We start from the raw sequence: 22,816 nt of genomic DNA, 5'->3' as shown, positions 1-22,816 counted from the left end.
TCCTAGTTCCAGAATAAATCGTTGTTTTGTTTTAGAATGTCCATTTCTTCTGTCGAATTAGCAACTTTGGCTAGCCATGTGGAGGGCACATGTCCAAGAAATCTTTGCGCACTGAACGAAAAATTCCAAAATTCCCAATAAACGTTGAATAAACTGGTCAAACTCGGTTGAAAATCCTACTTTAGGATGTTTTTCTCATATGTATCCAATAAAATAAGAGCCGGAGTATTTCGTCGTGTATACTTAACGCATTTCAGAAGACAATGTTAGGTTCCCTGGTGCGCAGTTGAATACTGACAAAAGAGCGGACCTGTCACTCCAAAAGCTCTCATTCGGTCTCAGATCAAGCTAGACACCCCATTCAACATTCTACTGCCTGTTGACATCTAGTGGAAGGCGTATGAAGTGCATACAGATCCATAAATATAAGCCAGTTGAATAGGCAGGCCCTGACACAGAGCCCCATTTTCATAATTTTCACTTCCTGTTTGGAAGTTTGCTGCCAAATGAGTTCTGTTTTACTCACAGATATAATTCAAACAGTTTTAGAAACTTCAGAGTGTTTTCTATCCAATAGTAATAATAATATGCATATTGTATGATCTAGAACAGAGTACGAGGCCGTTTAATTTGGGCACAATGTTTTCCCAAAGTGAAAACAGCGCCCCCTATTAAGAAGAAGTTAAAAAGAAAAATCCATTAATTATAATCCACATAACAATTTACATTCCCTGTTGCTGCAGGATAATTTTCCTGCTGTAGCAAACTGGCTTAAATTAAGATCCTACATCTGTACACTCTTAGAAAAAAAGGTGCTATCTAGAACCTAAAAGAGTTCTTCGGCTGTCCCCATAGGAGAACCTTTTGAAGAACCATTTTTGGTACCAGGTAGAATCCTTTTGGTTTTGAACCCAAAAAGGTTCTACCTGAAACCAAAAGGTTATCCTATGCGGACAGCCGAATAACTCTTTTGGAACCCTTTTTTCTAAGAATATAGCAATGCACTGCCTAACTGACAAGGTCCAGCGCAGAATTAGATAGGGGGGACTTTGAATAATGCCTGGCTTTCCTTAAATGCCTAAGGCCACTTATCTCTCTTCCCCAGAAATGCCTGATTGCACCACCCTCCCAATCCCATCCCTCTGAAGCTCCAACCCACCCTACCCGTGGCCTTATCCTCGCCTGGACTGGCCTCTTTAAAGATTTGGGAGGGGTGGAGAGACTCCCAGAGCTGCGGAGGTGGACTGTGAACTGAACTCTCAACAGCCTTGCAGTGTTCAGCCTTGCAGTGTTCAGCCCTGCGGTGTTCTGTGGCACTTCAGTCAAAGCCGACGGATGAATATGCCTTGTTGCCTTGCCATTTCACTTTCAATAGCAGAATGCACCTTGCCTTCACGTCAATATTCTCACCGCTTATCATCACAACAGCTTTGATGCTCAGCAAGAAGGCCAAGATGGCGTCCACTACCTCAGCACAGGCTAGGAAAGGAAATTCTCCTCAAACAAGCAGAGAATGCCACAGGCAGAGAATGGAGTTTGTACTGGAGCATTACTTGGGGTAGTACTCTTCTCCTACATAATGGGATATTGTGACAGGGAGTGCTGACATTATCAGTGTGCTGTCCCATCGGGAAACCAACCGCTTCTTCATTGTCTGTACAGTCTAAAAAGAGCAAGAAAAAGAATAAGAGGAAGAGAAGAGAGAGAAAAACCTTTGGTAGAAAAGAGATGACCTTATCTCTGCTTTCACTGGTCAATCGTTGCAATCCAGGCCCGATCCCCAATCTAAACCACCCCCAAGGCTCCAGACATTCTCTGGCGAGTGCAGCTGGGCGACTGGCATTTAAAACACAGAAACACTGGACGGGGGGTGGTGAAATTAGGAAGGGAATGGCAGGACAGGACTCAGCATGTTACGCTGGCCCTCCATACACAATTATCTATTTCACCAGGTATGATCCCTATTCCAGGGCTGTTGTTTTTTAGTGAAGATCAAAGATGTCTAATACTCCACACAGCATCATGCGAGCTAGAGTGGGGGTCTTCAATGACTTCATGGGATCAAAACTTAAAAGGCTTCACTTTTAGTTGTGACCCATTTTCCTTTTGCCCAGACAGAGGTGATAAAGCTATCATATTAGGCGGGTAGATAAAAGAGAATGGAAGTACAACAAAGCTTTCAGACCAGTATCCATGCAATTTGATCCAGATTTCTCTCCATTCTTCTCTGTGGGGGAGTCTAACCTGGTCCTGGGGTAATAGCAGAATTCATTATTCTCCTTCCAAGCCAGGAGCACCTGAATCCCAGTGTTACGTGTGTGGAGTCATCTTTCTGAGAGTTTCAATGAAACCAGCAGAAGTTTCAGGTTTTCTCTTCAACTCTACTTTGCAATATGACTGCGGTCCAGGCAAATATCCCTATCCATATCTTGACGATATTACTATTTTATCCCTGAGGAAATTATTGTGTTCAGCACTATGTTGTGTCTTTGGAAACATTGTGGGAGTCTTGAAATGAAACCACCTCATCCTAAACCTGTGATTTTCACTCAGACTTCTGCTATGATTAAAAAGGTGTGTCTCTATACTGAAATATTACTACTGTCTCAGAACAGAAGAGAAATACAGAAACTGCCAAAGCTCTAGATAGCTTAGCGGATGGGGAGAGACACACAAATTAATTTTTATTTTTTCAACTAGGCAAGTCAGTTAAGAACAAATTCTTATTTTCAATGACAGCCTAGGAACAGTGGGTTCCTAGGCTGTCATTGTGTGCCCTGTTCAGGGGCAGAACAACAGATTTTTACCTTGTCAGCTCAGGCATTCGATCTTGCAACCTTTCAGTTACTAATCCAACATTCTAACCACTAGACTACCTACCGCCCCACAGACAAAGGCAGACAGATGAAAACAATTGTGGTCCTGTCCATTAAAAGTAAAAATGCAAAAATTGCTAGTTGCCTTTGACGCAACTTAGCCAGTTTAAATAGGCCAGCTAGAGTTTTGCTAGCCTCCCTCTTCTCGTGCTCTCAGAACTGGACACATAAAGTGCTTATTAATAACAGCCTTTCACAGAATGCCAAGACAACAACGAAGTCGTCAGAGGACATAGAGGGTTTTGACCAAACTCTCTGAAAGAGCACATTTAACAGTGTTATGCTGGATGATAGACAATATTACAGTAACTTCAGGCTTTATGGGTGGACAGGACTGTAAACACAGCCTTTTCAATAAAAAACACCCTATCCATGAACTTCATAGGTATGACCATACTATATCAGAGAGGAAAATAAGAGAGCCAGAGAAGGATACTGACAGAAGACTGTAGAGCTGCAGCAGGTACAGAGGGAAAATGAAAAGGGAATGGACACAACAATGGAGAAACAGAGTGAGAGAAAGACCAAGAGGGAGTAGGGAGCTATAGAGGAAGCGGAGAGAGCCAGAGCGAGACTAGGGCGATGGAGTTGATATAAGACCAGAGAGAGAATACAGGGCAGCCCTCTCTAAGCATAGGGGAAGCTGCATGTTTACTACCTAATGATATAGAGCTGAGAGGCCGTGTGTGCTGCCTCTACTCAGGGGAGAATAGGCTGTGTGGAGGAGCCACGGGTTAGACAGGGCTAGCGGAAGGATCCAGCCTAAGAGAACACCTTTCACACAAATTAGGTCCAAGAACTGCAGTATCCTAGCAACCCAGTGCTCTGTGCTCATCTAAAGCAGACGCCAGTTAAACGCAATTAATGGACAATTATCAAGGTTGCTAAGGCAATCTCAGGCACACGCTTTCCAAGGCAACCGGGGGAATGACTCAAACATCAGAGGGTAGAATCAAATTACACCAAACGTGTCAAGTATAATGGCACATGAATATTGAGTCTGATGGGGAAAAGGATAAATAAAGGAATAAAGGCTAATATTCCCAACAAGCTTGGTAGACCAATACCAGCCCAGAATATTCACCCATCAGAGACAACATTCTGGGTGTCTTTCCATTGAAAGTAAGGGAGATGCCCCTGGTAGACAATCATGATCTGCTCGTGTAATCTAGTTCTTATTACAAACATTGAACTTGAAAATACTGTCTTACCTTCTCGTAGTACCTCAGTTCATAGTCCAGGATGATTCCATTGGGCTGCTCCGGCTGTGGCCATGACAACGTGAAGCTCTTCATGGTGGAGCTAACCTGGTGCATGATGGGAACCATGGAGGGAGCTGAGGGAACAGACAAACATGAGGTAAGGTTAACTGTCTGGATACGTCCTTAGCACTCTTTAGTATAGGAACAGTCACACTGTACATGTTTCATCAATGTTGTGAAATAAAGGTATTCTGTGCTGAAACTGTATGAAGCTTTGAATTGTGTTTTCCTTGATAGGAAGAAAACATATGCTTGACTGAAGAGTCGCATTTCATTGAATGGCTTTCAAATCTCTTACGAAACACTACAGATGTATGATGTCTTCATACCATTCCTTTGAGCAGGACTGAGGTATCCTTGGTCATAGTATTTATATTACAAAAATGATATGGCATTGAACTGAGCTCACTTTATAGCACATTTGATTTTCAGTCTTATTTGCCCCTTTCAGAGAGCAATAAAGTTGCTCTCTGCTACCACTCCAATGCCCCAGGCCACCATCTCCACCAACCCATCATCTTAACCCAGGGGAGGGATGAAGGGCACATCAGCAAGCCCTGCACCAGGGATGGAGAGAGGAGGAGTGTTGGACATTACCCTCAGAGCCAATATCACAGACACATTATTACTTAATGGTGTATCTGTTTGTATATGTTTGTCTTACTGCCCAGCAGTTCAATGTGACTGAGCCACCTTACTGCAGCAGCAGCAGGAGGAATGTTAGTATTGTTAGGCGGCTGTCTGTACACTGCTTCTCTGGCTGATAGAAGCGTGGGGATAGTCGTCAGTCAGCGAGAGGATGCTCTCTGGCTCTCTCTTTCATGCACTGCTGCTCCAGCTTTGCGCCGCATTATGAATTACGCCGAGGTTGGCTAGGGGTGAGGCAGCAGCCAATTCAATTCAAGCAGCCTATTTCATTCAATTCATTTTTTACTTCCTTTAATTAGAAGATTTCATTTTTGGACTATGAGATATGAAATTGGCTAGATTTTAGGGAGTGAAAGTCTAGCTAAATGGATTGGAATATCCTCAACACAAATGTTTAATATTCTTGGACAAGTTGTGTAATAAAGCGAGCACACAGGCCAAAGTCATAGGATTTATGTTGAGCGGTGAACGAAACAGGCCAAACTATATTTGACAAGTAATTCTATATATACTGTATATGTGTGTGTGTCTCTTCCCTCGCCTCTCTTGTCTGTTGTCACAGACTTCAGCTGGCACTAGGCTGAGTGAATTAGGAGCCAAATCAGAGAGGAGGGAGAAAAAACACTCAGTTCTCTAAGAAAATAAATCTGGTACGCTAGACTAGACTTCATGCTCAGGTCTGAATAATGGCTGTCTGAGTAATAGCCATAAAAACTCAAAGAAGCCATCTGACATTTCTTCCACATGCATCTGGGTTGTTGCTCTCTCAACTGCTGTTTAACTGCCTTGATCTCCCCTGGCAAGCCGTGAAAATTAATCGTTTGCTGCTATTAATTACAATGCATGTTTTTTTTGTGTGATTCTCATGCTGAAACTGTCGATAACATGTTGCCCCTGTCAAAAAAGAGATTCCATAATCTCTATAAACAATTACACTGAATAAGGCAGGGTGCGAACTATGGGGGATCCAGAGGGAGCTCAGCTCCCCCGAATGAGACATAAGCTCCCTTAAAGACGACAAAAGTCACGTTGGGGGGGGGCACTCTAAATAAGGAAAATGTGAGTATTGTTGATGTATTGTTGATGCATCTGATGCCTGTGTGTGTGTGTGTGTGTGTGTGTGTGTGTGTGTGTGTGTGTGTGTGTGTGTGTGTGTGTGTGTGTGTGTGTGTGTGTGTGTGTGTGTGTGTGTGTGTGTGTGTGTGTGTGTGTGTGTGTGTGTGTGTGTGTGTGTGTGTGTGTGTGTGTGTGTTCATGTGTATAAAATTGTCTCGGCTGACGGGGTTACGATATTCGAAGTTCATTATGATGAACATTGTGTTTTTTTCCCGGAACAGTCCCGTATTTCAGAACATTTTCAGGTATGCCGACTTATTTACAAAAAAAGCCCATTGGCCACGTAGCCTTCCCATTAATCTGATCAGAATTGCTATAGATTGCATTTCAACCCAACCTTTTGCAGTCACGTTGGACTTATGATAAGATTTATGTCATATTGATGTGATCTCGGGATGTTAAACAATCGTTGTGACATCTGATATTTTTGCGGCCAATGTGTCATATCTTCAACAAATCACATTTGGTAAAATTCTGTCGGGCTCAGTTCCAGCTAAACTTGGGCCGAGAGAGGAAGTCAATTATTCACAAAAAGTGAGTTTCTGATGGAGAGCTACAAAAGTAAGTAAAGAGAGTAACTATTAGACTGAAATAAATAAACTATTTTGGCAAACTTGTGTACTGTAGCTCTCCATGCTCATGTTATAGACCTACACTAAGAAAAAAAGGTGCTATCTAGAACCAAAAAGAGTTCTTCAGCTGTCCCCATAGGAGAACCCTTTGAAGAATCCTTTTTGGTTCTAGGTATAACCCTTTTGTTCCAGGTAGAACTCTTTTGGGTCCCATGTAGAACCCTTTGCACAGAGTGTTCTACATGGAACCCAACAGGGTTCTACCTGGAACCAAAATGGGTTCTAACTGGGTCCAAAAAGGCTTCTGCAATGGGGACAGCCGAAGTACCCTAATTGCTCACGGATGACAGCTCATACTCATTCAACATACAGTATTTACTGCTTCTTCACTCCAGTTTTGAAAGCTTCCTTTGTAACTGCTTACATTCTCCTGAATGTTTGCTTAGCCAAATATTCCCAGATTTGTATTAAAAGAACTACATCTATGTGGTCTCTTGTTTCTGCATCTCCATGAGCCATGCAAAAGTGTAGATGAGCTTGATTCGCCCGGTGCGACAGGAGAGGGAATATTTTGAGGGGATTTTCTGTCGTGGTGGAGTGAAAAAAATAGAGACCCCCCCCCTCCCCCTGAATATCAGGATATCATTTGTATAATGACAAGTTACTAGAGAGACATTGATGTCTTCATAATCATTTTTTGAATTATTGGGCTTCATGTAGCCAATCCATTTTTATTGGCCAAGGTAAACCAGCAGTGCTCTCAAAGGCCTGCCTCAGCGTGTTGCTCTCTTTATGTCTCCAAGATGTGTGTGGATTTACAAGGAGGAAAATGTGTAGAGGAGAATTTGAACAAGCAAGATAAGGGCGGTAAAACTGTCAAGAGTTCCAATCCTCTGAGAACCCTCAATTCTCACAAGGTAAGAATATCCCACCGGAGACCTAAAGGACGAAGCAGCAGTCCCCAGGCATTACCAGGGGAATCCTACTTCCCCATATCCCAAGACTGCTTCCCAAAATAATAAGGCAGAGCTTGTTGGAGGAAAGGTACAAAGATAGTTCATCACATACTGTATATCAGACAAAACTATGTTACCTTTTTATCAGGTAATCTACATCAATAGGAAAGTCTCATTACGGAGTGGGAAAACATGTCGTTGGCTTCCTGTACCAATTTGGATCAAAATTACAATGAACAAAAATATAAACGCAACATGTAAAGTGTTGGTCCCAAGTTTCATGAGCTGAAATAAAAGATTACAGAAATGTTCCATATGCACAAAAAGCTTATTTCTCTCAAATGTTGTGCACACATTTGTTTACATCCCTGTTAGTGATCATTTCTCCTTTGCCAAGATAATCCATCCACCTGAGAGGTGTGGCATATCAAGAAGCTGATTAAACAGCATGATCATTACACAAGTGCACCTTATGCTGGGGACAATAAAAGGCCACAAAAATATGCCGTTTTGTCACACAACATAATGGCACAGATGTCTTAAGTTTGGAGGGAGTGTGCAACTGGCATGCTGACTGCAGGAATGCCAACCAGATCTGTTGCCCGATAATTTAATGTTAATTTCTCTACCATAAACTGCCTCCAACGTCATTTTCGATAATTTGGCAATACGTTCAACTAGCCTCACAACCACACACCAAGTGTAACCACGCCAGCCCAGGACCTCCACATCTGGCTTCTTCACCTGCGGGATAGTCTGAGACCAGCCACCCGGCTGCTGATGAAACTGTGGGATTGCACAACTGAAGAATTTCTGCACAAACTGTCAGAAACCGTCTCAGGGAAGCTCATCTGTGTGCTCGTCATCCTCACTGGGGTCTTGACCTGACTGCAGTTCGGTGTCGTAACCATCTTCAGTGGGAAAATCGATGATATGTACCCAATTCCTGGAAGATGAAAATGGCCGGCATACTCACCAGACATATCACCCACTGAGCATGTTTGGGATGCTCTGGATCGTACGACAGCTTGTTCCAGTTCCCGCCAATATTCCCGGGACAACATTATACAGGCCACAATATACAGCCTGGTCAACTCTATGCGAAGGAGATGTGTTGTGCTGCATGAGGCAACTGTGTGAAGGTATCTACTGTGTGACCAACAGATGCATATCTCAATACACAGTCATGTGAAATCCATAGATTAGGGCATAATGAATGTGTTTCAATTGACTGATTTGAACTGTTACACAGAAAATCTTTAAAATTGTTGCCTGTTGTGTAATTTTATTTGTTAAGTGTACATAATTTGTTTTCGGTCTTACTACAATTTGTTTCATTTATCTGTCTTTTCTTTCTGTACACATTGTTGTTTCTCTTTTTTCACTCTCTCTCACTCTCTTTCTCCCGGTCTCTGTGAATGTTTTATAGCTCTAGATAATGCCTCTACTCAGGCGCAGGAAGTGTTGAGCATCAGGGATCCCTCACACAGAGACAGACAGTCCTCCTGATAGCCAGACATAGCCTGTTATCTCACAGAGTTATTCGTCCGAACGTCTACTGCCTAGGGGAATATTTCCATCTGTTTTTTTTCTTCTTATTTACAAGATGTTGGTTCAGATGCAATTTCCAAATGTCCCGATAGGTCACAGGAGACAAACGGACCAGAATACAAGAACATGGCTTTCTGTGATAAGATATTAAATATAGCTAACTGCCAGTGGCTACTGTAGCTACTCTTATACCTTGATTTTATTCTGTATTTTTCTGAGGTGTTTACTTATGTGTATATGGTGCCAAATAATACAGTCATTGCAAGCCTTTCCTGTCTCATCTAATGGTGTCATGGGTGAATGAGCTTCGGTAAGGAAGGACAGACCTCTGACTGCAGAATCCTGGTGACATGGAGGATGGGATTAGCTGATGCAGTGATTCTTGAATCCTCGTAGATTCAAAATGCCAGGAAATATATATTCCATGAGAAATTGAAATGCAGTCTTACTACTGTAGGAAGCAGAGCGTCTATGAGTAACCGTCTGAAGCTGTTCAATCATTAGTACAGTTTATGAGAGCACTATGACAGATTTTCAGCTTGGGAATTCAAGAGTCTGTCTGATGAATTCAAATACTCTAAGATCCCACTGATGGAACAAAGAAAAAAATCTCTCTCTACAAATTGACACACGGTTTAGTGGTCTTTATGAGAGGCTTAAGTTAACATGGATCCCTTTATGTAGACTAATGCAACTTTTGACCAGACATCTCCTACCCATGGAACAGTAGACACGTTTTACATATCCCTGAGAGGAGTGTGTGTACTGTAAGAAGTGTTCCCCTGAGCACACATTTTGCTGGGCTGGAGAGAAGCCTCCAATGAGCACCAGCACCCGCCACATTAACTCTATGCCAGTATAGGAAGAGTTTGGGGTCCCAAAGTCGTGCCAGAGTAGCGGGTTTGGCACAGTTCTCTGTGAGCTTCTATCATCCAGGCCTGCTACTGTCAGTTACTCTGTTTGAACTGCCTGAAACAGTTCTGGAAGAGTAAGTGGGGCCTCGGATTGTAAATGTTAAAACATTGCCCATGTTACAAGATTAATTTCATGCCATTCAATCTGCACCTCTGTTTGAATTTATGGAATGACACTCTCTTGCAGACTTTCGCAGACATTACTCCCTACATTAGAGAATGTAGAAACTGTAAAAGGCAACGGTAAAAGCATGTGTACTATTACATTTTACATTCAACTGAAAAGTTCCAAGATGTAAGCTGGTCTTCGGTTGGTGGTAAATCAGGTATGCATGATAAAACAAACCACAATGTGTTCAAGAGGAGAGGAGAGAGGATAGGAGAAGAGAATCTATCAGAGTTCCTGTCAGCTCTGTCACTCCAGCCTGAATAAGGTCTAATGGTCCCTTACTGAACCACAACTAATTCTCTCCTCAACAGAGAATTCCTTTACTCTGAACCTCAGAAAGTGACACTATTCCAACCAGTCTCCTCCAAACGGACCATTTCAATAGAACCAACTCATTCACAGTTGAAGGTAACTCTAGTTCAACATCCATCAACTCTACTGCTTCTCAACTCCTCCTTCTATTCCCAACATGACAGATAATTCCTTACACAGCCATGACATAAAAGCCTTCTCAGAGACAGTTGAAATGGCACAATTACCTGACAATAATACAATGTCACAGACCATTTTTCTTACCTACTCATTACTACTGCAGCCGTTTTTACAAAAGACATTGGCATTGGCTATTTGGTGTATCTATTTCTTTCTTTCTTTATCTATATCCAGCTGTCAAGTCAAGCAATTACCCTGTCAAGCAAGATGATGGGGACTATTAGCTCTACTAGGTAATAAAGGCCATTTACGTTCTCATTTCTGCTTGAGTCCTGTTTCTACAAGCCAATGTTCTCAATCTCATCATTTCACAGCCTGGTCTCATAGACTAGATGTAACATAGTAAATCTATTTAAATGAGTATGATATGTTATGTTTGGTATATTTACATAAAACAGATGATTACTTAAGGCAAAAAAGAAAGGAGGTTGGTCAGTGTGGATGTGTGGGTGTATAACGCGAACGTCTAGCAACCCAAAAGTTGCGTGTTTGAATCTCATTACAATTAGCATTTTAGCTAATTAGCAACTACTTACTACTTTTAAGATATTTTGTAACTACTTAGCATGTAAGCTAACCTTTCCCCTAACCCTAACCTTAAACCGTAAACTTAACCCTTAGCCTAACGTCAGCCACCTAGCTAACATTAGCCCCAAGAAATTGAAATGTGTAATATATCATATCTATTGCAAATTCATAACATATTGTACGAATTGCAATTCGTAACATAACATACATTTGTAGCTGGAAATGGCTGATTTTTGATTGAATATCTACATAGGCGTACAGAGGCCCATTATCATCAACCATCACTTCTGGGTTCCAATGGCACGTTGTGTTAGCTAAAAGGCTAATTGATCATTAGAAAATCCTTTTGCAATTCAATAGGACCCGAAATACAGCAGTCTCAAAGTCAACAGTGAAGAGGTGACTCCGGGATGCTGACCTTCTAGGCAAAGAAAAAGCCATATCTCAGACTGGCCAATAAAAATAAAAGATTAAGATGGGCAAAAGAACACAGACACTGGACAGAGGAACTCTGCCTAGAAGGCCAGCATCCTGGAGTCGCCTCTTCACTGTTGAGTTTGAGACTGGTGTTTTGTTGGTACTATTTAATGAAGCTGCCAGTTGAGGACTTGTCTGTTTCTCAAACTAGACACTCAAATGTACTTGTCCTCTTGCTCAGTTGTGCACCGGGGTCTCCCACTCCTCTTTCTATTCCGTTAAAGCCAGTTTGCGATGTTCTGTGAAGGGAGTAGTACACAGCGTTGTACGAGATCTTCAGTTTCTTGGCAATTTCTCACATGGAATAGCCTTCATTCCTCAGAACAAGAAAAGACTGATGAGTTTCAGAAGAAAGTTCTTTGTTTCTGGCCATTTTGAGCCTGTAATTGATCCTACAAATGCTGATGCTCCAGATACTCAACTAGTCTAAAGAAGGACAGTTTTATTGCTTCTTTAATTAACACAACAATTTTCAGCTGTGCTAACATAATTGCAAAAGTGTTTTCTAATGATCAATTAGCCTTTTAAAATGATAAACTTGGATTAGCTAACACAACTTGCCATTGGAACACAGGAGTGATGGTTGCTGATTCTTTATTTTTTAATTTTTTATTTAACCTTTATTTAACTAGGCAAGTCAGTTAAGAACAAATTCTGATAATTGCCGTACGACTATGTACATATTCCATTAAATATCAGTCATGTACACCATTAACACTCTATTTCTGATCAATTTTATGTTATTTTAATCGACAACAAATGTGCTTTTCTTTCAAAAACAAGGACATTTCTAAGTGAATTACTTGTTTTGGAGCTATGACTCACTTGCAGTGGGGAATCTCAGAAGATTACTATAGGTATGGAAAATATGTGTTAAAACAGCCATGCTCAACTGGCAGACCACGGATCCCGACGGATCCAGACCCAGCACGGGGTCAATACGGACCACAGGATCCGACCCCAAATAAATAAAACATTTAAAATAATGTTTTGTGAAATCAGTCGGGCTTTCTACTTACTGCTGTTGAGTAATTCATGGGCAGTTTTCCTCTTGTTATGTCATTCACTGTCAGACCTTAGAGAGCTATTTATAACCTGTCTGAAATGTCTAGTTGATGAACTACAGTAGTAGCCATGTTAGCTACGTAGGTAAATTAGGCTAACCAGCTATCTAAATCTTGTAGTTATCATGGCCAGATTACATGCCCATGGGCCTCGACCCACAGGGGGCCCCCATTGATTTTGTTGAGTCACTCAGGTATCATATGAACAACCATAAGCCATGGTAGAATGTGTAGAATTGTAGGAATTAGGTTTAAAATGGCAACAGTTTCTCTCTGCCAAAAAGAGGGGTATGAACAGTATGAACAGTTTGGGGACACATGGGTTGCGAGGTGGGGGTTTGTTACTATGCCGATAAAGGACCATATCCATCTGGGCGTTTGCCACCTAGGAAATTTAAGTAACCAAACCTTTTTGAATAGTAGTTGAGAACCCCTGCGTTAAAATAAGTGAGTGTACTGTATGTATACTCATTGTATAATGACAGACTACAGGTCTTCTCTATGCTCTCTGTTGTTTGGTTCAACATGATTCTAACTGAATGCGACTGAACACGATGTTAGCTCACTGAGCTCAGTAACCTTGGTTAAATAAAGGTTCAATAAAATGTAAAAAATAAATCAAACCTTGATCCCATTGAAGTGAAAGGAATATAGCAGTGCAAGACAATCTTGATGTACCTCCGGGAACATTCACAGTGGAACGAGGCAGAGAGTCATAATTGGAATCCTTCTCAAGTCTTCCTAACAACGATTCCTATGTCTGGACGAAGTGGGCCGTTGGCTGCCCTGGCATTACCCATGGGGTATAGCGTGTGACAGGAGCACTGATTATTAGAATGGCTTCTCAATGAAACAATGTCTCCTTCATTTACTACACTTTAGTACACCAACCGATAAGGTTGACAGAGCCAGATACTATTTACCTCACATTTAAATTACTAAGTCCATATGATGTTTCAATAGCATAAATAATGAATGTTGTCTATGTTGTGAAAGACATACAACGAATAAACCGATTTGTGACATTTGAATATTTAAAAAACGTAATGAACAATCCAAAACAGTCTTGACAAAAGATCAAAAGTTTGTCTTTGGTTCAAGAATGTCTCCAGCTTAAAAAACAAGAAATGCCAGAAGTACTCATGTGTTGTTGTGTGATACCATTAATCATTTAGAAGATTAATATAATGTAAGCCTTGAAGAATTGATTCCCAGAACAAAGCTTTATAATGGTTGCCAGTGGAGGCTGTATATGAACACATGGTGTGAGACACAACGCATGGTGCTGTACAATGCCACTGACCAGCCTGGTTAGTGGTGATGTTGATGGACACGTGCTGAGCAGGGTAGGGACTCTTGTTGGTGACTCCATTGAAAGCGTGTATCTCGAAGGTGTAGGGGGTGTGGGCCCACAGGTTACTGATGAACACTCTGGTCTCGGTCAAACCCTGCTGCCTGGGTACATACTCCACGTTGTCATCACAATGGGAGCATGATGGCCGGTCTGCACGGCACTTCCTGCACACGATGTTGTAGGTGATGTCATCACGGGCGCCAGTCTCCCTTGGAGGATGCCACTCCAGGATTACCGAGGTCTCGTTGACGATGGAGATGACGTTTCTGGGACCAGAGGGGACACCTGGATAGGAAGAGGGAATGCAGTGCAGACATGAATATACTGCACAGTATGTAGTATGGTGTCTGTTTCAGCAACTGGCTATTACTTTAATATGGCACGGCAAAAAGACACTGCACTCTGATATGAAAGAGATATTAGGATCAACCATAGTGATCAACAAATAATACTAACTCAGATGTAAATATATAGCACTGATGTCACCATTTCAGTCAAAAAATATGCACACACGAGTAATTTAACTCCTTCTGTTTTACCAATCGTCTGTAATGTTGACAAATACATAATTTGCATTACATTCAGTCAGAACCATAAATATACTAAACAAAAATGAACACAAAATGCAACAACTTCAACAATTTCAACGATTTTATTGAGTTACAGTTTTACAGTTCATATAAGGAAATCAGTCAATTAAAATTCATGAGGCCCTATTCTAGCGATTTCACATGCCTGTGCAGGGGCGCAGCCATGGGTGGGACTGGGAGGGCATAGGCACACCCACTTGGGAGCCAGACCCAGCCAATCAGAATGATTTTCCCCACAAAACGGCTTTATTACAGACAGAAATACTCCTCAGATTTATCAACTGTCCAGGTGGCTGGTCTCAGACGATCCAGCAGGTGAAGAAGCCGGATGTGGAGGACCTGGGCTAGCTTGGTTACACGTGGTCTGTTGTTGTGAGGCCGATTGGACGTACTGCCAAATTCTCTAAAATGACGTTGGAGGCGGATTATGGTAGAGAAATTAACATTCAAAGCTCTGGCAACAGCTCTGGTGGACATTCCTGCAGTCAGCATGCCAATTGCACGCTCCCTCAAAACCATCTGTGGCATTGTTTTTTGACAAAACTGCACATTTTTGAGTGGCCTTTTTTTTCCGTCCCCGGCACAAGTTGCACCTGTGTAATGATCATGCTGTTTAATCCGGTTCTTGATATGCCACATCTGTCAGGATGGATGGATTATCTTGGCAAAGGAGAAATACTCACTGACAGGGGTATACACACATTTGTGCACATCATTTGAGCAAAATAGGCTATTTCACATGTTGCGTTTATGTTTTTGTTCCGTTATAAATAGTATATATCTACAGTACCAGTCAAAGGTTTGGACACACCTACTCATTCAAAGGTTTTTCTTTATTTTTACTATTTTCTACATTGTAGAAGAAAAGTGACGACATCAAAACTATGAAATGACGCATATGGAATCATGTAGTAACCAAAAATGTTTAAAACAAATCAAAATATATTTTATATTTGAGATTCTTCAAAGCAGCCACCTTTTGCCTTGATGACAGATTTGCACACTCTTGGCATTCTTTCAACCAGCTTCATGAGAAATGCTTTTCCAACAGTCTTGAAGGAGTTCCCACGTGTGCTGAGCACTTTTTGGCTGTTTTTCCTTCACTCTGCGGTCCAACTCATCCCAAACCATCTCAATTGGGTTGAGGGCAGGTGATTGTGGAGGCCAGGTCATCTGATGCAACACTCCATCACTCTCCTTGGTCAAATAGCTCTTACACAGCCTGCAGGTGTGTTTTAGGTCATTGTCCTGTTGAAAAAACAAATATTAGTCTCACTAAGCGCAAACCAGATGGGATGGTGTATCGCTGCAGAATGCTGTGGTAGCCATGCTGGTTAAGTGTGCCTTGAATTCTAAATAAATCACAGACAGTGTCACCAGCAAAGCACACCCACACCATCACACCTCCTCCTCCATGCTTCATGGTGGGAACCACACGTGCTGATATCATCCATTCACCTACTCAGTCTCACAAAGACACGGCGGTTGGAACCAAAAATCTCAAATGTGGACTCAGACCAAAGGACATATTTCCACCAGTCTAATGTCCATTGCCCGTGTTTCTTGGCCCAAGCCAGTCTCTTTTTCTTATTGGTGTCTTTTAGTAGTAGTTTCTTTGCAGCAATTCGACCATGAAGGCCTGATTCACACAGTCTCCTCTGAACAGTTGATGTTGAGATGTGTCTGTTACTTGAACTCTTTGAAGCATTTATTTGGGAGCTATCTTCTGTATACCACCCCTACCTTGTCACAACACAACTGATTGGCTCAAACGCATTAAGAAATAAAGAAATTCCACAAATTAACAAGGCACACCTTTTAATTGAAATGCATTTCAGGTGACTACCTCATGAATCTGGTTGAGAGAATGCCAAGATTGTGCAAAGATGTGATGAAGGCAAAGGGTGGCTACTTTGAAGAATCTCAAATATAACATATATTTTGATTTGTTTAACACTTTTTGGTTGCTACATGATTCCATGTGTTATTTCATAGTTTTGATGTCTTCACTATTATTCTACAATGTAGAAAATAGTAAAAATAAAGAAAAGCCCTGGAATGAGTAGGTGTGTCCAAACTTTTGACTGGTACTGTATGTAACTGCTATGCGTTTCGCAGAAATGATCCCCCACTGGTTATTAGACTTCATGGGGTATTCAGCTGCCATTTAGCCCCATATGTTATTGATGTTGATGTGTTGCAACAGTGTTACAATACCATTAACATGACAAAGCGCAGCATGGGAGCTGAAATTACACCACTCAATCACCCCCTCCTAGCCAACCTTCCTACACAACCTCATCCCTCTCACCAACATTCACTCATACTGGAACACTGAAACAGTTTTCACTACATTTCTCATGTTTCCCTTTCATTTGAACTGGCTGGCTCTGTGATCCCTGCCAGGGACGTTGGGTTTTGTTGTGCACTGTTTCCATCTCTGTGCTTGAGACTAAAGCTATTATCATCACACAACATTATCTTGTCCAATCATATTTTTGTGGACATATTTCCCTATGGTGGCTGCACTGAAGGCTTCTCAAAACTTCAAGATTGCATTCACAATAGTCGGTTGTTACTGTATGTGTGTGTTTACAATTTCACGAAGCCCAACCATCACTGTGGGACTCCAATTTTTATTTGACCATTCTACCAGTGAATCAAGAGAAACTGACAGATCATTGTGTTGGCTGACCAATTTAACATATGCCTTTCTGATAGCGGTTGCCGATGTACACACAGGGGTCTGACCACGCCTTAGCAGCCTGGGTTTTCTGTCTCTCTGATTCACTTTTTCTGTCTTCTCCCTTTCATCTCCGTAAGTCACGGCTGTGATCTGAATATATGGGAATTGGTCAATATTCCCCTCTTTTATATTTCTCTCTCCTGATCCACCTCCTCACATTCTCTGTTTCTCTATGTGAAGCAGAGCCAGCAGTCTGAGTCTGTGGATTACAACAGTAATGGTCAGGTGTTGTGGAGAAGAGTGGCTTTGCTCTATACAGCAGCTCTATAGTAGACCAGCCAGTGAACTGTATAGGGAATACATCTGTCTTGCTTACTGTTTGTTAATATATGTAATTGTGTACTTTCTAAATGTATCTTGATATGGCTGTAAGTAGGTGTTGATTGCCATGTGTGGCCAATTAGAGACTCTATTAGTTGGGATTTATTGAAAGACTCGGTTCACACTTCACATAACACAGGGTCACTGGTCCTTTCAGTGAAAAGCCTGTCTTAGTTTTAATAGATCCTGTTGCGATGTCTGTGATGTGTTTCTCAGCTCTGCAAAAATAAAACACGGAGGGGTGGAGAAGGCTGATCTGATCACTACTTAATGTCTAATTTACAGGCCACATTATCGCCACTAGCACCTCCCCGCTTTCATTTGCGAGGGAATCTAATTTGTCTACAGCGTTAGTTACTGTTCTCTCCCTCTCTCCCCCACTGTCCCATCAGCTATAGGAGTCAAGGTTGATTTGGCTCAGTGGCACAGGGCTGCACCAAGCTGAGTTATCGACACCAAGACCCTCAGACTGGTCTGTAGATCTATGCTAATTAACTTGAGGGTAATTGATACTGCGCCTCGTGCCCCTGCCCTCAGGGACACGACAGGGGGGTAATCGTTTTGCCATTGACTAGCCTTTGATGGATCACCAGCCTTCTGTACAACCCTACCAGGAGACCTCAGAGTGAGAGTTACAGGGTTAGCCAACAATCTGTAGCAAATATGCAATTTAAGTGTAGAATGGACTTTTTTCTCATCAACTGTGAGTTACAATAACAGTTCACATATGGAGAAACAGAATAATTAAGTACATACAAGAAGCCGCCACAGATTCATCAAAAGCCCAAAACTCTTTGAAGGTTGTATTCATTTCTGTGAGCAAAATAACAACTACAAAAAAGGAATCTTGCGTATTGACTGTCCAAACTACTCTGCAGTAACTAGAGAGGCCCATCACATAACCATCCCCCATCACCCCAGCAAGACCAAGAGCCAAAGGCTAAACCCACAGCACACCAAGACATCGTCTGGAAGTCTGTCGGCACGCGACTCCACACGCTAACAATCACACCTCTGTTTACACAGCTAGGCCTCACATCCACATCCAGGAACACTTCTTCCTTGACCGGACCGGTCGTTTTTCTCCTTCTTTCCCGCTGATGCCATTCTGGCGGTCCTTTTTCTCTCATTCTTTTCCGCTGATGCCATTCTGGCGGTCCTTTTTCTCTCATTCTTTTCCGCTGATGCCATTCTGGCGGTCCTTTTTCTCTCATTCTTTCCCGCTGATGCCATTCTGGCGGTCCTTTTTCTCTCATTCTTTTCCGCTGATGCCATTCTGGCGGTCCTTTTTCTCTCATTCTTTTCCGCTGATGCCATTCCGGAATGCGCCCAGAGGGGCTAGGGAAATAACAGGCCGGACTCTACTGATCTGTATTATCAGGCATTCCAGATGCCCTGTGGAGAGGCCCATGACAAAACTGCCCTTTGGTGTTTAGAAAAGGCCATGATATGACTCAAGGAAAAGTTATCTTCCACCGGGACATTTTAATACATTATATTATAGTACAGCAACAATGTATCTAGCTAGTAAGTCTGGTAGTTCACCATTACTGTTCCCCCCCCCCCCCCCCCCCCCACTGGGCACAGACGTCAGTTCAAGTCTAGTTTTGATTTACATTTGTTTGAATGATCAACTAACTTGAATTCAATTTAAATTACATGTTTTGGTTGAAATTACATGGAAACAACATTGATTCCACTAGTTTTTGCCCAGTGGGCCTGGATTTAAACAGGATTCTGTGACCTGATGTCCTAATAAAGAACAGGAGAAGTAGGGTTTTAATGGGTATGTCTCAGAGACAAATTGCTTTTTGAATGTCAATCTAGACTCTACAGTCCTCAGTGCTTCTGCCATGTGCTACTGTATATCAAAACCCAAGGGGGCACAGCAGTCTGAAACTGTCTGCTCTAAAGATGCCAAGGCTGCTTTAACATTCAACCTTACCTTTCGAGGAAAACCCATGAGAGGCCGTTTTAGTTTCAATCTGTCTGGAGCAACACTTTATTTGTATGTTTTCATGACCTTTTGTAGCTGTCTATGTCTGAGTGTGAAAGCAAAGGGAAGAGGGTAACTGAGTCTCTACGCTACCTGCATATTTCATGAGACTGAGTGAGTGGGCAAGAGATGACCAGGCCCATGTTTTTACATGTGCATATTGTAATAATATAAATAAAAATTTGGTCGGTGCTTACATTTGTCCTATTTCACACATGTACAAGTGTGCATCATACACATATGTGTTTTTGCATATCCCAAATCCCCCTGAGACAGCCTTGGAGATTGGGGTCACGGTCAGCCATTATTAACAGCGACCCTGGAGCAACTAGGGTTAAGTGCCTTGCTCAAGGGCACATTGGCAGATTTTTCACATTGGTAGCTCAGGGATTCAAACTAGCAACACTCTAACTGATAGGCTACCTGCTGCCCTGCCCTCCGTGCGTGCATGTGCGACCACAAATGACCACACAGACTGGGGAATTAATCTTACAGCTACAGACATTAAGATGCTTGCCTCTTTGCGTGAGGCGGAGCTATGTGAGTGTAGAATGGTCTCATCACTCCTTTCCCTGATGGAGTAATAGCTATTGTCTCTCTATCTGACTCCAGGTAATTACCGTCAATGTTGTGTCAAGTCCACACACTGTGCAACACTGCTGGCTTGCCGTAGGGGTGCCGCTTTAATTAGAATAATTAAACATCAATGTTCTCCTCTCCAGCAGTATAGCAAGGCCCAGGATGGGGCCGGATGAGGGCTTCCAGGGGGGTGTACAGGGGAGGTACAGGAAGTTCCAATAGGGGGGTATGGATGGGGACCTGATGTTTAAGAGGTGTAGTAGTGAGTGATAGGTCTTTGAAGGAGCATGAAGGCTCACCAGTGCAGCTCCATGGTTATAGCGTAGCGTTGCTCTCCTGCTGACAGTGTGGGGAGAGTGTCAACCCATCAGCCTTCTAATCTGACAGAGGGAGCAGCAGAACACCAGCCCACTTTACACACACCTTGCCTTGCCTCGCTCACACTGATTCTACACACAGCCTAACAGCTGCTCTACTGCACAGTCCGTGAGCAGGGGAAACCAATAGAGAGAGAAAGTATACGTGTTTATACTACTAACGTGTGTGTGTGTAAGTGCGTACTGCTTGCATGTGGTGGGTGTGTTTATTTGTGTTTCTGAAATCCACCTTCATCTCTAAGCTAATTTGGTGAATAGTAAGTAGAATAAATATGTGAGTCAATAACATGCAAACTGAACAAGGATGCTTAGATGTACACCCGCTACGAGGCTGGCTTCAGGTTAGCTCTGCTCCACACTGTTTCCTCAGAGATCTGCCTTCCACAACTGTGCAGCGTTTTCAAGCGAACTCACACTGTCCTCAATTAGCACTCGACATCAGTGGGGGGAATAATTATTTAAGCTGATACATCCTGATTGACATAAACAGTAAGAGGATAAGGACACGGGTGGCCAGCCACACTCTACAGTCAGAAACCATGCATTCATTACATTGATTAAAGCTTCAGCATCATATCTGCACTCTTCACTACTGTAATCATATGCCATGCAGCTGCTGTCTCTGAACACTTTTAATAGTCAAAGTGGTAAGTGGGAGTAGATGAAAAGGGGAAGGTTGGTTTCTGAATAATACTAAAAAAAAAACACCCAAAAATTCAAATCACATTGACAAAATGTTTATGAAATGGTAGGGAAAAACTTTACAGACACTATAGGAAAGTAAGAGGAGGATCTCATTTACTCTGATATCACAGGAGGTTGGTGGCACCTTAATTGGGGAGTACGGATTCGTGGTAATGGCTGGAGTGGAATAGGTGGAATGGTATCAAATACACTACATTCCATTCACGCCGTTCAAGACATTATTATGAGCCGTCTTCCCCTCAGCAGCCTCCTGTGTCTGATATTAGGATCGTTCCTCCCTCTCTCACTTCTTTCCTTTTTTAGTCTTCTCTCTTTCCATAAAATTGAGAAGAAGACCTTTTGTGTGTCTGGATGGTTGATGACTTGGTAATGGTCACAGCACAGGGTCCCCAGTGACGGCTGTGGTGGAACAAAGCCTGTCTAAGAGTAAAGGCCCTATAGTCAGGAGCTCTTTTCAACTACACCCACATGCCTTTCAGCCTCCTCCGCACTGTCTCAGTACTGTCTCACTGGAGTTAACAGCTAGCGGATTAGAGGGAAACACTGAGAGACACATTATAGGAGAGATAGACTGTGTCAGGAAGAACAAGAGAGAGAGTGAGAGAGAGAGAGAGAGAGAGAGAGAGTGTTACAACACTGTACATTGCCAATAATAACATTTGACATTTCTATATTATAAAAAAAAAAAGAGTAATATTTACTGTAAATTTCTGATTGCTAATTTCCCTTGTTTATTGTCTATTACACTTGCTTTGACAATGTAAACATGTTTCCAATGCCAATGCCAATTTGAATTGAATTGATTTCAGAGAGAGAGGGGGGAGAGAAAGAGAGAGACAGAGAGAGAGGGAGGGAGACAGGGAAAGAGAGTGTCAGAGAGGACAAGCAAGAGAGAGTATGCGTCAATGAGGATGAGAGAGTATGCGTCAGGGAGGACTAGAGAGAGCGAGAGAGAGGGAGAGAGAGTGTCATGGAAAACGAGAGAGAGAGTGTCAGGGATGACAAGAGAGAGAGAGAGAGAGAGAGAGAGAGAGAGAGAGAGAGAGAGAGAGAGAGAGAGAGAGAGAGAGAGAGAAAGACTAAACAGAGAATACACAGTGGCAGAATACCTGACCACTATGAATGACCCAACATTAAGGAAATCATTGACTATGTATAGACTCAGTGAGCATAGCCTTGCTATTGAGAAAGGTTGCCGAAGGCAGACCTGGCTCTCAAGAAAAGACAGGCTATGTGCACACAGCCCACAAAATGAGATAGAAACTGAGCTGTACTTCTTAACATCTTGCCAAATGTATACACATATTTCCCTCAGATAACACAGACCCACAAAGAATTTGAAAATAAAATGTTGATACAAGTCCCATATATATTAGGTTAAATCCCAGAGTATGCCATTAGATCAGCAAGATTTGTGACCTGTTGCCTCAAGAAAAGGGCAACCAGTGAAGAACAAACATAATTATAAATACAACCATATTTATGTTTATTTATTTCCGCTTTTGTACTTCAACTATTTGCAC

General features: G+C 42.2%; 1 protein-coding gene across 1 annotated transcript in view; it reads right to left on the bottom strand.

The window, feature by feature from the left end:
* The window catches only part of LOC139578426 (ephrin type-B receptor 1-like), a 166,161-nt gene that overhangs the window by 52,911 nt on the left and 90,434 nt on the right, over positions 1–22,816 (bottom strand). The window contains exons 5-6 of the mRNA XM_071405991.1: positions 13,929–14,264; positions 4,088–4,212 (exon numbers count right to left, since the gene is read on the bottom strand). Coding sequence (XP_071262092.1) covers positions 4,088–4,212; positions 13,929–14,264 — 461 coding nt within the window. The remainder of the gene's footprint in view (positions 1–4,087; positions 4,213–13,928; positions 14,265–22,816) is intronic.

The sequence above is a fragment of the Salvelinus alpinus genome, chromosome 6, assembly GCF_045679555.1.
Source record: "Salvelinus alpinus chromosome 6, SLU_Salpinus.1, whole genome shotgun sequence".
NCBI classification, from domain to species: Eukaryota; Metazoa; Chordata; class Actinopteri; order Salmoniformes; family Salmonidae; genus Salvelinus; species Salvelinus alpinus.
Note: the sequence above shows the minus strand (reverse complement) of the source record. Positions and strands in the feature narration are given on the sequence as shown.